General features: G+C 39.1%; 1 protein-coding gene across 9 annotated transcripts in view; it reads right to left on the bottom strand.

The window, feature by feature from the left end:
* ncam1b (neural cell adhesion molecule 1b) overlaps nt 1-13661 on the bottom strand; it is a 72766-nt gene extending 59105 nt beyond the window's left edge. For 8 of the 9 annotated variants that reach the window (XM_046074594.1, XM_046074595.1, XM_046074589.1 and 5 more), the window contains exon 1: nt 8586-8702. In XM_046074594.1, the coding sequence (XP_045930550.1) occupies nt 8586-8673 (88 nt within the window). In that variant the 5' untranslated portion in view covers nt 8674-8702. Of the gene's footprint in view, nt 1-8585; nt 8703-13639 lie in introns of those variants that run through there. The other variant, XM_046074593.1, reaches the window with a different exon arrangement.
* Between the last annotated feature and the right edge of the window lie 2655 nt (nt 13662-16316).

Genomic DNA, 16316 nt, shown 5'->3' with positions numbered 1-16316 from the left:
ATTTTGGGCTGTGGTAAATCTATTTGGTTGAGTCTCTCATAAACATTCTGTATACAGGAAACATTGCCTTGGCACCATGACATCTTTTAACTAACATCATGATTCAAACTGAAGTTAAAATGAACTCTCCCTAATTGGTATATGCCTCTCTGAGCTAGATTCTTCTTCTCTTTGCTGAAGATAAGCTGTGACTCAATGAGTTATGGTGCACTCCACTTCAGTGGCCAACAGAATTCGCCCTCATTCAGGCAATTTAGTGAGAGTGCCCCTCAGCATCTGCCTCAGCTGTGCGCTACACAACAAAAGCCCAGGGAGACGGAGAGCTGAGCTTCTGTGGCCCATCATGCCATGCTGTGTACTCCTGTAATGAGTCAGTATTTAGGAGGCTGACAACAAGGCCAGAAAAAAAAATGTAGACATTGTGCAGGCAGGGACACTTAAAATATAGGGGAGATAAAGCTTCTGGAAAATCACAGGAAAGACATCAATTGTGGTTTATTAAATAATTATATCTATTGTGTGAACACAAACTACCAGAGTCCAGGATAAACATGTTTTGCCATATAACAAACAGTTAGTTATGATGTGAAATAATAATTACGCCAAAAATCCCAGTTTGATTTTGATCCAGCTTATGGCTCCAGTCGAGCTGTACAACCTGTGCAAGGACTAAGAGAGCAGTCTGTCACCATGTCTAAAAAAGACATGCATGATCAGTGAAATGGAAAGATTCTTGGAGGCTGAATTCTGGGGAATGTGCAAAGATGTTTTATTTTTGGCTTGAATCCTGTGTTGCAACTACATACAAGAATAGGGAGTCTGTGTGGCATGAACAATGACATGGTAACATCTCTGCGAACACAATGAATCACCACAGTCTGTCGCAAAATAACACTCTTTCTTCCCGATTAATCATAACAGTAGTTCTCCAGTGTCTTCCCTGTTAGTGCTAGTCACGACACACTCTGATGAAAAAGCCCACAAAGCAACTGCCTTCTTGCTACTAGCGAGAAAGCCATTAAGGTTTAGCAGAATATAATACCCTAATGCTGTGCTAACTGGGCAGAATTTCATGCATCTCTAATAATTACTGTAACGACAAAGAGGCAAAAAGGGGGGACGGGGAAGGCAGGAGGGCAGGAGGGAGGGAGTCACAATGACCACTCAGCCACAAGCTGCCGGGGACTTCGCAGAACCCCAAAGCCTGGCACATGCACACAGCTCTCTCTGTGTGTCCATTCAGAAGGCAGACAAGCTGGGACGAGCCGGATAAGCCTGCCTGTGACTCCAGGAAGAGGATCAATAAGAGGGTATGCACCATTTCAGATAGAGCCAGACAGAGCCAGGGGCAGGGCAGAGAGGCAGGGCAGAAAGGCAGAGCAGCACTTGAGTACTCATTATGTTGTGTAGGATGACACAGTGTGTGCAGCCACTTCTGGAGTCATCTATGAATGGAGGAAGACGATGCAGACCCATTAGAGATTAGGGCCGACCACACAGTAATTGGATTAAAGTGCTAATGAAAATAAAAACTGGCAGGAGCGTGTCTCCATCAAGGTTACAGAGCTGAGAAAGATAATTGTGCTAACATGCGCATAGCAGGTAGAGAATCCGGACACCAGAAGCCCAAACATATTCTATGACCAGAGAAGTGTTGAACAATGTTCACCATGGCCGTCTCTTTCCCCTCGCTTCCTGGCATGGAAACTGTTGGCTGCAGCTGAGCATTTGGACATCATCCACCAGCAGTCAATCACATACTGATGTCCCGCCTCCCACACTAACAGAGTTTGAAATTAACACCTGCCAAGTATCAAGTGCCAGTAAAATCTATCTTTGCCAGTAAATAAACAAGGGTCACCCACCACAGTGGCCAAGATGATGATGCCTCAGCTGGTCTTTTCCTGCCCTCAGATTATATCCCTGCTGACCACTATAGGCTCAACAACCGCAAGCCAATCAAATCAAATCCAAACAGTGGCTGTGCATCAAACAGGCATCTGATTGGCTGCCTGTTTTGCTGGCTCTAAAAGAAACTGCTAAACTGTTATTTCCCATTTGACTAAATGGTTTACCAGCCTAACGCCGTTTAAAAGAAAACCACATACAAACAGCGAGGATGATAAAAAACAGAAAGGAAAGACCAAGACAATGAAAACATCTCTTTTAGAACTCAGTGACCAAGTTTGAAATCAAAGCATGTTATCTTCTCATCTCTTTACTGAATATTTGACAGCGCTCCTGATACAGAACATAAAGCAGCACTAAAAACGAGTAGGTTGGTGTTACAGCTCAGTCTCATCAAGCAGACAGGTCATAAGAAAATAGAAACAGTACTACTGTTACCTGCTGTCTGAAAAGACTGGTAGACAGAGACTTTCTTTGCATAATCAAGGAAACTCACCAAACATGAAAGATTTATCTAAAAATGGTGAACATTTAAACATTTTATTGGTGCTCCAAAGTATCCAATTTGCTCAAGTTAAATACAACAACATGCTGTAAACATTGTTATTTAAAAACACTGTTTTGTAGATGTTGAATTTCAAGTTAATTACTTAGTGAAGCACCAAACAGTTATAGCTGAGTGTTGACCCTACTATTTTAGTCAATTGCAAAACACCAAAATAATAACTCAGTGTTAATTGCATACAATCGGCCAACTTCCTGCAAAAGATAACCTAATGTGGTGTGTTTCTGCAACATAAGGTTTCCTCCTCTTAGATAATCTAAATGCATAGGATATCTTGCTAACTAACTAACCAGACAACTGCCATCATCAAATGCCTTCAGTTCAGTTCATCTTTCTGATGTGTACGTGCAGCGCATCTCCCTGCTGGAAAATCTGCCTCTTGCCAACCATTTTAGAATAAAACCTTTTGAACGTAAGAGTCATCTATGTTCCACTAAGAAGCTCATTTGTTTTATCCTATTTAAAATTTGTTATACTTTATAAGTCCCCATGGGGAAATTTGTCCTCTGAATGTTACCCGGCATAACTACAGTATTTAGCAGTGCTGGATTGCCACAAAGCAGTGCCTGAGGACCGACTGCACTTCGGAGGCCAGCAACTTGGTCAGGCGCAATTGTAGGAGTATCCTAATAACTAATGTCTTTGGGGCTGGAAACCAGAGCACTCAGAGGAAATCCATGCAAACAGGGAGAACATGAAAACTCCATGCTGTTCACTGTGAAGCAAGAGTGCTAGCCTCACATAAGAAAACACTTAATTAAAATGAGACTGATAGCTTTGAGAGCTTAATAAATTTTTCAAATTCTAAGATAAGCAATGCTAAATGAATCACTTTAGCAGCATACTGCTTTAAATATTTGTGCTCAGGGTCATGCTCTAATTCTCATGTCAGACTCCTTCCACTATAAACTTTCAATGAAGAATGTCAGATTTCTTTGATGGTCGGGAAATGCTTTCCCTTCTAACAAGTGCATGCTTGGTACTTCGGTAGCACGTTCATGTTATTCAAGGCCACCCCTGATGTCCCACATTAATCCATGCCACATCTAATTGTGCTAAGCCATAACAGCGGGCCAATTTTATTCTGAAGCTGCACCATGCTCTTCCACAATCTTTCCAGTTGCTTTTGACTAATTAAAGATGCTACTGACAAGCTAGATGAGGATGGGTAACACTGGTCAAGCTTTTTAAACAAACGTGTGCTGATTCGAGACATGTGAAGCAGATCACTAATAGTGTTTCCCTATTCATACTGACACTTATGGAAGACATTTATGAGTAACTATGATTATTATCTGCAGTATACCACACTCTGGCTAAATGTTGGAGATCCCTCCCCTTTCCTCCACAGTACAAAGTGGCAATACAGTAAGATACAAAGCCTTTCCCAACATCCATTGACAAAAGAGAAACTAATTCATATGTCAATTCAAGTCAGATGCAAATAACTGCGGGACATGTTCAAGTTTTGAGGTTTCTAATTTGAAATCTTTGGATTGTGGAGAGAGAAACCCAAGGCAGTAGGGTTGCTAAAGTGTTTAAAGCATCCTATGTAGAGCCTGACTGATAAATTGGTCAGCCATTATTATCGGCTGATATGAGCTAATTGCAGACAAATCAGTATCTTTTTATAACAGCTGATGACAAATTAAAAAGAAACGGAGAGACAGAAGAAGGATCCTTCAATCATGTTTTGAGTGTTGTCATTACATAGTTTGTCCACTAGAGGTCACCCTGCAACTCCTCTGAAAAGAAATATCTATAATATTAAAAGAATACTGGCCGATACATCAGATTTTAAAATCCTAATAAAGATTGGTCTTAAAAATTCCATATCAGTCGGGCTCTAATTCTATGTACTGTACATGGGGCTTGAGGAAACTGTTTAGGCAGAAGGGCAGTTAAGGTAAGACATGGTCAGTCAACCTTAAGAAGTAAGCTGTTTTGTGTTATCTTTCAGTAAGCCAAGTCTCTAACACAAATGTTGTTATTCAGTCATTTATCACGTTCAGTGAGACAACACATTCATCTGAGACAAGCAATGACTCATGAACAACCTGTTACTACACCTGCTAAGCAAATCTGTTCATGTTTACTGTTTAAATGTTTAATATCAGGTGTTCCTTTCTCTACAAATCTAATGTACATTCAAGACATACTAAGTATTGAAATTCAATGCACATACGGCGCTCATACCACATATAGGTATCTGCTTGAAAGAACAAAATGAAAATCTTCACCAGAAAAATACTTTTTCTGGTTTCATTGATCAAAAGCCCCAACTGGGAAGCTGGAACCTGCATTCTCGTCATGTGCCTGATATAGCTGTACAAAAGAGCAAGGAAAGCCCAAGGTTGTGTTTTGCATTGTCTGAGATCGACTAGGTGTGGTCTGTCTTCACAACGGCTCTACTGAGGGCGACAGATGGCACAGAGGCACCTTATGACACAACATGAGCTTCCACACACACACCTTGTTAGCCAATCAGAGACTGGACTGTAAAAATAGACACTGGGACAGGGTTAGCCTCCAGAGAGTTGACTACTCTATTCCTCAGGGCTAGAATCTCCAGAGACAGCTACAGAGAGCAAAGACTATGGCCATTAATCTAGGCACTTAAAAACAGAGTTGTGATGAATTAGAGTGGGGTAATGCATTTTTTCTGATTTTATGCCTGCTCATTACACATGTAATAGGACTCTCAATACGTGCCAGTTTCAGCTGTGGCCTTGACAAATTTCATTACCAGTGGACATTCATGGATTTAAGGGGTCATATTTAGCTTCAGTGGTTGTCAAGTATTACACCTTAACAGCAGAAAATCAGGTTTCACATGGAGTGAGGTACATACAGGATAATATGCATATTCATTTGCACAAAATCATTGTATGTGCCATGATTTATTATGGGTGGTTACTGGTTGACATCATTTGTTTGACCTTCAGATGATAACAAGCCAGCTGATTCACCTGCCCTGAAATTCATTCAATTCAGTCTGAGGTGGATCCAAGGCAGTATACACTGCACGTTTGAGCTTCAGTTCGTTTAATGCTCTGTTACAAATCCTGTGAGCTCGGCTACTGGAATAAATTTGTCAGGAGTGAAAAAAAAAGAAAAACACGAATTCAAGTGATCTGAAAAAGTCCATTTCAGTCATTTCTGAGAAAGTCATCTTTTTTAAACTGGGAGAATAGACTCAGTGGCAGAATGCGTTTAGTGGTAGTTTTAATTGAAATACATGTGCCATCTGTGCATGAGATTAAAAAACTAATTTACATAGAGTTGATACCAAAAACAACATATACACAGCACAGTGGTGGACATCACATTACACAAAGAATAAATGAAATAGTAATATTAAAGAAAACATGTATTAAAACAGACTCAGTATAAGGTTACTCAATTCTAGTTTTTTTATCTAGATTTAAAATTTACCATGCCTTCTTTTGCCAGTGAAATGACCCTGACAAATTTTAACTTTTATTAGTTACACTTCCAGTTCCCAATTAAATATTTTATTTCTCTGCAGTATACAGGAACTACAAATTCTGAAAGACAGGCTTGACCTTCACATGAAAGAATACCCATTTTTCATATCATATAATCATATATTAACAAAATTGCTAGTATAACAATTATTTTAACACTACTCATATTCAGTCATCACATTCCATTTGCAACAAGTGTGGAGTCTCCTTTAGGAGGTCATATGTGGACATTTCTTGCAGAAATTCTCTGAAAACACAAATTAATTACATTGCTCCTGTGATTTCATGTCTAACACAGGAGTTTTAGTACTACAACTTGGTGGAACCAGTGGCTACACAGTTTTGGCAACATTAACATACAGTCACAGACTATCAGAGTTGCACGTAAACAGATCCACTTGAGAAGACTTTAGCCTAATTATTCAGTTTAAGTAAACACAGCATGTATTTCACCTCTTGCCACTTGTTTACGGTAGCAACTCACCTCTGGTTATTTGAACAAGATCTCTTTGAGACACTAGCAAACTAACCACAGTTGCCTCAGCCCACAGCATGCTAGCATTGTGGGAAAACATGTCACCCTGTAAGTGAATACATATCCAGAACCTCAGGCAATACAGCAGCCCTAACATGGAGTCCTCCAAACGTGATGTCTCATATTGCAAAAGAATTTCAACAGTGCATTCCTCCAAGCTAATTTTCTAATTAAGTTCTATGAGAAAATTAGTTTGAAAACAGGTTGCATGTTTTGCACAACACATCACAATGCCGTGATTTAGACATTTACTGCAGATACTGAAGTCTAAGAAATGAAAACGCCTATTTTGTACAACCATTGAATGATGGTAGATCTGCTATGTTAATAAGTTGTCTTGTGCTTTTGTTTGGGAATACAAATACAAAATACTTATTTATACCACTTATAATCTAATGAAAGAACTCACTACCTTTAGTATCCCTGTTGGACTTGTTCTGACTACACAGATAGGGACTCTTATCCCGCACCGAAGGTATTTTCATTTTAAAAACATATATTCTACTTATTCTTGATATGTCTTTTTTCTTATGCACCAAAATACGAAGGCTAATTCCTCATATGTGAAAACCTACTTGGCAATTAACCTGTTTATGATTCAGATTCTGAACATACAGTACATTGTGCATTGTACAGTAAAGTACATACGTGTAGAAAATCAACAGGAATAACAAGCATTGCATTACTTGCTTCCCCCTAATTATAAAACCCAGAAGGAGACAATGTATACAGAGAGTCACAGTAAAAAAAACACATTCCCATGAATGTACAGACACGTGTCAAGATAATCAACAATGCAAGCAAAGAGTCTGGTAGATAGGAATGAAGTAAACAATCCTGTATAGTTATATTGCAACTTCAGTCCCACACAAAAATGACAATGGCAGATGCTTATTTATCACACTCAGCCTCCACATTAGGCTATATCAATATACCAGAACCACTAGGTGAAAACATTTTCCAATATGACCAACGACAGTTGATTTTATATCAACTAGTGAAACAGCGCCCTGACCCTGTTCAGTCAAAACGTGTTTTAACTGTGTGTTACTGTAGCCACTCAGGCAGAGAAAGCAGCCATGTGCTGTCGTAAGGCAGAGAACAGCCCTTCACAGGCATATCCCCTCTCCCCACTAATGGTGGTTGTTGTGAAGCAATCTCCATTGGGAGTAGGTCCGCAAGTCACCAGTATGCCATAGAGAATACAGTAGATGTTTACTGTTTGCTAACAGCATACATGCAGTACAGTTACTCATTTTGTTTAATCAAAATCCATTGTATTTCTAATAATTTTCCATTAATAAAGAAGGCAAGTAATGCTTTAAACATGTATTTTGTTGCTCACAAACCTCCCCATGCTTCAAAATACTAGCTTACTGCATTGTGAACATTTTGACCAAAACCATGACCATAATTGTCTTTAGACAGCAGTAGTTCTCATTGGTGGTTCTACCAAGGCAAGGCAAATTTAAATGTGTAGCATGTTTTAACAACAAGGCAATTCAAAGTGCTTTACATAAAATATAAAATCAACATACAAAGACATACAAATTAAGTACAAGGTCTGAATAGTTCATAACGTAGCAGAAGATCAGAAACGTATTTTGGCCCTAAACAATTCAGTGCACTTGACAGACAGGATGCCAGTATGGAGACCTCAGAACTGGAGTGATGTGATCCACTTTTTTGGTATTAGTGAGGACTCAAACAGCAGCGTTCTGAATCAGCTGCAGCCATCTGATCGACTTTTTAGGGACACCTGTAACTGTTGCATTAGTTGAGCCGACTGAAGATAAATGCATGGACAAGTTTTTCCAAATCCTGCTGAGATATAAGTCCTTTATAGCTCAATAGATTCTTCAGGTGATAGTAGGCTAACTTTGTAATCTTCTTAATGTGGCTTTTGAAATTCAGGACTGAGGTCATTATTCCTGACTTGGCCCGTGGTTTTTAACATTGCCTATTGAAGCTGAGCGCTGGCTTTTAAATTATTCTCCCGTGGTTCCAAAAACAATTACTTCAGTTTTCTCTTTGTTTATTTGAAGAAAACTCTGGCACATCCAATTGTTGATTTGTTCAATGCACTTACTCACAGCTTGTATGGGATTATAGTCCCCTGGTGATATGGTTATGTATATTTGTGTGTTGTCCCCCCTGCCTTTGCACTGGCATGGCATCCGTGGAAAAGATGCACAATGGGGTTCATGACACATCCGGCTTCTGCTGGCAAAGAGAGCAAGACAGCTTTCAGGCAGTGGAAGTCAGTGAGTCATACTGAGAGGAGACACTTCGGGGAGGAGCGTGAGATACATGGTAAAAGACCAAGACAGACAACATGCCTAACACACATAAAAAGTTGGGTTCCAAAATATGGGACTATATTATATAAAAAGTCTCCTTTTAAGAAAAATAATCAGCATAAAAAACAAATCTTGGGATGGCCACGTGGTACACTGAGTTTAAAATACAACCATTTTGCATTCACATTATGTGTGTTTTTAAAGTAAAATTTGTAACCTTGCATATTACGTTTTGTCGTTCATTTTATTTTCTCATTCTCCATTGCACACTATCTTAACCAGGAATCAGTATTGTTATTATCGTTTTAGAAGTCACTATTAGAGGCAGTGTTGGTATCACTATTAGTATAAATACTAATATTGCCTCTAAATACTGAAATCCAAAGAACTGATACAAAGTAATTGTAACATTACAATTTGTTGTCTGAAAGTTTAATCACTCAAAGATTTAAGACCTAAGTATAGTATGGTATTTGTCATATCAAATGTCTCAGAGGTGAAAGATTTCTTTAATAGCTTTTCCCCTTTATTAAGCTGTTCAGTTCATGCATCAGGGGTTCATGAAATTTATAAATTCTGTGATTAATAATCACAATTTATTATTATTATTATTTTGCTGTAACTATGCTGCCTTATTATAACATTACAGTGATGTGAAAGAGTTAATACTACAGAAATGTAGTTGTAATGTCAAGAGAGTTACAGTCAAATTTGTTGTGTGTCACAGCCATAGACTGTATAAAGGAAGGGACGTATCCACCGTGACGTGCCCATGACGGTTTGTGGACTACCATTTTGATGCATCGAATTTGACATTTTGACTGTTGCCAATATCTTTTTTAACCATAGTGAAGTGACCATATTGGGATGCTAATTTTGGCTAGCGAAAAACAGGCTTAAAACAAAATGTACTTACCGGATAAAATGAGCAGCAGACTGTGGGTGTTTTTTAGTACAAATGAACGCTGAACAAAACATTTTAAAAGTTACCATTAACTTTCATGAACTGAAAACACACTGTGAAAGTTCTTAGACACCAACAGCACTCAAAAACAAGCTAGTTAATGATGATTGAAAACGTGGTTGCAACCTCTCAATCACGTCGTCCATTTTACTCTAAATGGGGCCATAATTTACAAAACATCATGCTGTATTGAAGAAGACCTGAAACTAGCAACTGAAACCATAGACTCATTAGGAAAGTGTTTACTGAGGAAACTAATTGGGAACATCCACAGTGGCTTCACTTTCAGACCCAGAGGTTACAACAATCTGCACTACAAATTTGTGAGTGCCACATAATTCCAAGATCCTACATTTGCAACAATAGGCCCATGTCTACATAATTAACAAAACTTTAAAAGACAATGTCTCTGAAGATTCTCAGTTATCCAGGTCATAGTTATCCAATGACGGTTAAAGTCAAGGGAAACTGGACCTGGTTGAAGATATAATTCTCCAAGTTGTGATAAGAATCATCTCTGTTCACAGTATCTAAAACAAGGGAATAGGGATGGGGATCAAGACCTGGTACCAAAAGGACCCGATTCCAAAATTTCTCACAACCCGAAAATCAATAAGGTTTCGAGTTTATCGATACTGCTATCGAGACTTGCGGGTCCTATGATGTAACGTCATGTCTCGAGCGTCAAATCGGATTTAATTTGAAACACAATGGATATGAAAATCATCAGGCTGCAGTCTGCCTGCTCTCTGTGGGCTCCTACACACACACACACACACACACACACACACACACACCTGGAGCAGAGCGAGAGGCTGCGCCGTCGCAGTGGAATAACGTTACGGTGAGGGTGAAGTTAGTTCCAAACTACTGTAACGTTAGTTGATGACAGCTACGCTTGTTACTGTAAGTACGTGCAATAAAACCTTTGCAAGTAAAAAGACAATACTTTATCAATGCACCTGTTTGTAAGGTAACGTTAAACATGTAGAAATGGCTAATTTAATCATCTCTGTCCTCAATATCTCATCCTGTATGTTTTATACAAGCATAGCTAACACTATCTTGGTATTAGCCAAATGTTAAAAACAAGCTAAACAAGCCGTCTGTCTGGAGCACAGACTGGTCTGTAGTCTTAAAAACTCAGCTGCTGGCTGAGACAAACTACTACTTCTACCTGGTAACGTTACCTGCAGCCAGCGAGAGAGGAGGAGGGACTGATACAGACTGATGTTATTCTTTCTAAACGTCACTCAATACTTGTGATGTCAGATAGTTACTTTGCTGTTGTAAACATTAATGTTGCTGCTCTAGAAATAACAGTCAGCTGTATTTAAAATATTAAATTAAAAACAACCAGGCAGTTAATATGTACACTTCAATATATGTTTATTTATCGGAAGTGAAACGTCATCTCAATATATAACGTTATCGCACATTTAATATTTTCCTCATACTGTGCAGGCCTACCTCATGCCCGTTGGGTCTGGTCTTACCAAATAACAATCACTAAATAATAGTAAAGTATCAATAGTGGTATTGATAAAGAATCGGATCCTTAAGCAGTCTCAATCAGGGTATCAATATCAATAAAAATTAACGATCCCCATCCCTACAAGGGTAGCATATGACATGTCTAGTAGTTTTTCTAAGAAAGTAGTAGCTAGTTTTCAGCTGCCAACGAGGATACCAGACAACACATGATAATTTATCAAGTGGGAGTCATCTGTTCAGTCAGCCAAACAAGTTCCCTCCCAGTTCCTCTTCCGCTACCATAAACAACTGAGTTACTGGTGCTGTCTCAAGGACAAAGATCATCTCCAGCTTTCCACTTGCAAACATGCTTACTGTGTTTATTGGAATGCACATACAAGTTTCTTAAGTCGGGCCTCAGGGATGTTTGAGCTTATATTTCACTGTCACATCTGTCAGTCGATGTGGTCAAACTGGGCAACACATTTAAAACTGAGGTGTGTTAACCATGCAGTGTGACAGCCTGGGAGATCTGTTGATCAAAGCTATGAAACACTTTGAAATCATATCACATAGTGAGTGAGACAGCCACCCTGCAGAGAACCAGTAGTCAGCGCTACACAGTGTTTGGGAATACACCCATTACATTACTTGCCCACAGGCACAGCCCCTACCTTTGTTTTGCTTTTATTTATTGAAAAACAAACATTTAGTTAATTTTTGCTTATTAGCACCCACATTCATCAAATAAAAAACTAAAAGTAAAATACTAGTAAAATACTACTACTAATACTGCCACTAATATTAAATGTATTGCCAACTTTTTTGATACTGGATTAATCGGTTTGAGTAATTTTTTAAGAAGATTTCGGCTTCTGAATTGTGAATATTTTCTGGTTTCTTTCCTCCGCTAAGAACACATTTTTCACCATTTTCTGACATTTTATAGACCAAACTACTAATAGATAAATAGAGAAAAATAAAATTGACAGATTAATCGACAAAAAAAATTTGTTGCAGCCCTACCATACATACGCAGAGTTGCAGCACAGAATACCAGGAGTCAGATTTCACTTATCATGTGACGAGAGTAAGGAGAGTTGACCGACAAGACAATGCCAGAGAATTTTGTGTAAGCAAAAACGTCTATTTGGCAATATTTTCACTTCGCTTTCTACTGCAAAAAGTATGGTCTATAACTGCTCTATATGAGAAATGCAATGAAAGAACTTCAGTTATGAATTGGTGCTATATAAATAAAATTGAATCAATATTTTTTTATAATGCCTGGTTTTGGTGGTGCTGTAGCGCCCTCAGCAACCCATGTCCAGGTGCACTACAAGTGTGAGGCTGGTAAAATGATGAGATCAAATAAGCGCTCTGGAGATACTGAGCATCATCGACAAATCTCTTTTCTTGTAAAATGTCAGGTATAATCTGTCTCATCCGGTGTTGTTATGATTTTATAAACGAGTTGGTAAATCTCCTGAACGCGATATCCCTAGTCAACACCCAAAACTTGTAACCGAAGCTAAGCTGTTGAGTTCAGTAACACCAAAATTACATCATGCCAGTGTGTACTTGTGTTGTCCATGACTACCCTAAACAGTAAAAGGTGACGATTTAAACTTTCTCAGGCCGACACAAAATGTGCCCCCCCCCCGGACTCAGTGCAATGCACAGCAGTAGGAGAACACAATAGAAATGGGGACATGGTGGTATACTGGTCCAAGGGCGCTGTTACCAAGCCACACGATATCCAAATGGCCTTCAGCTTTTCAGAAAACATTTCATCCACCTTCAGCACTGAGGACTTGAACTGTATTCCAGTGACCTCTGACTCAGAGATAGAGTCTAATCCCCTCCAATCTTCCAGCAACACCTCCTGTCCGGTGGGTGTGTCTGTCCTCTACTAAGTGCTCAGTATAACTCTTCATTATATTGCCTGTTAATGTTAGCAATCCAGCACCCTCAATGAAAACATTCAAATTATCCTTTATAGCCACTCAGAATTAATTCCACACCCAAGCTTCAGTGGTTACATCGGATTGGCTGCAATGTCTGTGTCTGAAAAGACATGTGGCCTGTGGTAGATACTGCGAATCTCTCTGAGTGTTACACCCGCCCTGTGAACCTACTCTCTGTTGAAAAAAAGAGGGAAAAAAGGCTGTCGTGACTCTCTGTGTATCAGAGGATATACATGGATAAATGCATTCCAGTTAGTGGTTACATACGCCTCAGTTTGGAGGGAACTGGCTGGCTGTCAAAATGGGGGGAAAAAAAGACGTATAAGAAAAAAAAAAAACATTGTCACAATGCCATCTGTTAAGATGCCATTAACACCAGTGATATTTCTCAAAGTAATGCAGAGGCAAATGTCAGTAAGAGATGGTGTAATGTCCTTACCATAACTCATTCTTTATTCATTGGGATCAATCACCACAGGTCTGCATGTGCTGCCCAGATAAAAAAAAAAGGTCGTAGACACACTTATTTTTAGACATTAAGAGCTCAGATTGCACTGCGTCAGAATTATCACCCTGGTTTAATGTTCAAATTTGTATGAAAAGAATCCCCCAAATAACTAAACAGCTGATTAGTATACAGTAGTTTAGAAAGGTATAGGAATAAATCAAAAGCCAAAATAATGATCCACAGGAGCTACACAGTTTTGCTACAAAATTAAAAGAGGTGCCGTGCTGCCATGTAGGTTTCTTTCTATCTTTGGACATGTCTATTACATAATAATTTTAAATTACTCTGCATGAATGAGGCTGAAATGAGGTTAATTCCCATCCCCAGTGATATCACTTTCAATCTTTTCCTTTTCCTTCTAGTCCTCAAGTCCTAATACTGAGACATCTCCCCATAAAACATGATCAACTTGATTCCTTTAGCTGTAGGCTAATACATTTATAAATCTGTGATTATTATACATTATCCTATCCAAAGTAAGCACATTTTCTGTCTTTGAATACAGAGTTATCAGTTTTGTATGCTAAAGGTGAGGGTCATCTGTGTAAGATTACATATAAAATACTCAAAAACGCACCAGAGAAAAACTTGCAAAATGTAAAATTGTTAAATGGGTTTAAATATATTTGAGAGACTTTTAAAACATGTCTGCGGGGTGCCCAACTATAGCCTATGTGTGGGAATCACTGACATAATTTCAAAGTGGATCCTGCATGTTGAATGGATCAGAAACGGCTATAGCTGCTACTGCTCCCCTGGAGATAGTGCTTTCTTAGTGTGATCTAATTAGAGATTAAAATTAACAGCTTTTGTGTCACTTCACCACTTAGTTTAATGATTGATTTTTTTCCCTTCCATAATAATATTAAATGCACGGCATGACTTTGTAAAAAAAATATAGGTATCTCAAAGTTGCCAGGCAATGACTAAGCCCGTAGAAGAGTATAATGTTAGTGAGGGTGACACACTATGGTGACTGCATAAAAAGAAAGCCTGGAGCAAAGCAATCTGAATTTCCCCTGCTCTGTGCATGGTGATGCATCATATAGTGTTTCAATGTGATGTGCATGGATGCATAAGACACGCACACACTGCTTCCCTTCACACTACATAAAAGCTAAATTCTAGCCAATAGCGTATTGCTTTATTAAGGAAAGATGAGACAAGCACTCATTTTCTAAGATCAGACATACTGGAAGCTTGCTTTTAGGAGCTGAGAAGACTCATCTCTTGCAAACTGGGACACCGTTCCTTCCAGCATGGATAGTGACATGATTGTAAGCTCATTTCCTCTTTCAGGGGCCACATGGGCCACAGACAAGGCTGTGATGACTTAGTTTCAGTCACAGGAGTCCTGTCTTTGTCTGCTTCTCTCGCTCCCAAATAAGACATGAAAAGGTAGAAAGGGAGCCAGGAGGTGCATTCAGCTCATAACAGCTTAAGTAAAAGGGGAAATCAGTCTTTATTTGCAAGTGAATAGCCTCATGAGAAAAGGTGATACATTTTGCCAAGTGCGAGTTACAGCCAAAGGTGACTGGTCAAGGAAAATGAGAATCAAAAAGGAAATAGCCATGTTGAAATGGCTCAAAGTTGTTTTCACTGTCACTGATAGTCTGAACTGGAGCATAAGCTTGGGCAGTATTTATTTTTTCATACCGTCATGATTTTTCACCTGGGTATATATGGTATATCAGCTGTTCTTGGATGTCCCGAGAACAAAGCTAAAAAATAAGGGCGATAGAGCCTTTGCAGTGGGCGCCCACACCCTATGGAACAGCCATATTAAAGCTGCACAGACCCAAACGTTTAAATCGCTGCTTGAGACTCACCTTTTTGCAGTAGCTTTTAACCTTCGTTAACCTGGTTTCTGATGTTTTAAAGTGTTGTTTTGTTTACCTGTGATTCGCTTTGTCTGTAGTAATTTTTATACTTGTTATTTATGTATTTTACATCGACCCTGTTCAGCACTTTGGTCAACTGTTGTTGTTTCTAAATGTGCTATAAAAAATAAAATTGACATTGACATATCTGACACTTGTTGCTGCACCATATACCGACACATCATTGGGTTGGACGGATATGATGTGTGCACAGCTTTGTCCATGTTGGCTTCCTCACCTTTACGACCGGGACTAAACCCCACATAGTCCCTAACAGGGGCAGAGGCATTTTTTCTTTGCTTGCCCTAGAACATTTTTGCCACCACTCACAGACAAGTCACTCCTTTTTTTGTGCGTAGTGAGTGTGTGGCTGAGCAAGAAAGGCAGGTGAATGCAGCGGAGCAGAGGAAAAGGTGAGCAGTGAAGTTTAGCAGTAAATGTAGAGTGTAGGTTACATCAGCAAACAAAGGCTGCAGCTAAAGCTCCTGTGTGTGTGTCGTTGTCGCGTTGTAGATGACGTGAGGCAGTTTCACACAGCATTTAATAAAAAGAGGAGCGTCTATATTTCAGACGGTACTGAAAGTCATACCGTCAGAATTTCTAAATACGCCGGTAAACCGTTATATTGTTATACAACCCCAAAGTATTTAAATTAAAGATAAACTCAGCTGTTTACAAACAGAAAATTATAACATATCAGGTTTAAAGAAATACTTGAAATGTACAAT

Source organism: Micropterus dolomieu, linkage group LG17 (genome assembly GCF_021292245.1).
Source record: "Micropterus dolomieu isolate WLL.071019.BEF.003 ecotype Adirondacks linkage group LG17, ASM2129224v1, whole genome shotgun sequence".
NCBI lineage: Eukaryota > Metazoa > Chordata > Actinopteri > Centrarchiformes > Centrarchidae > Micropterus > Micropterus dolomieu.
The sequence above is the reverse complement of the archived record's forward strand: the minus strand, read 5'-3'. Positions and strand labels throughout refer to the sequence as shown.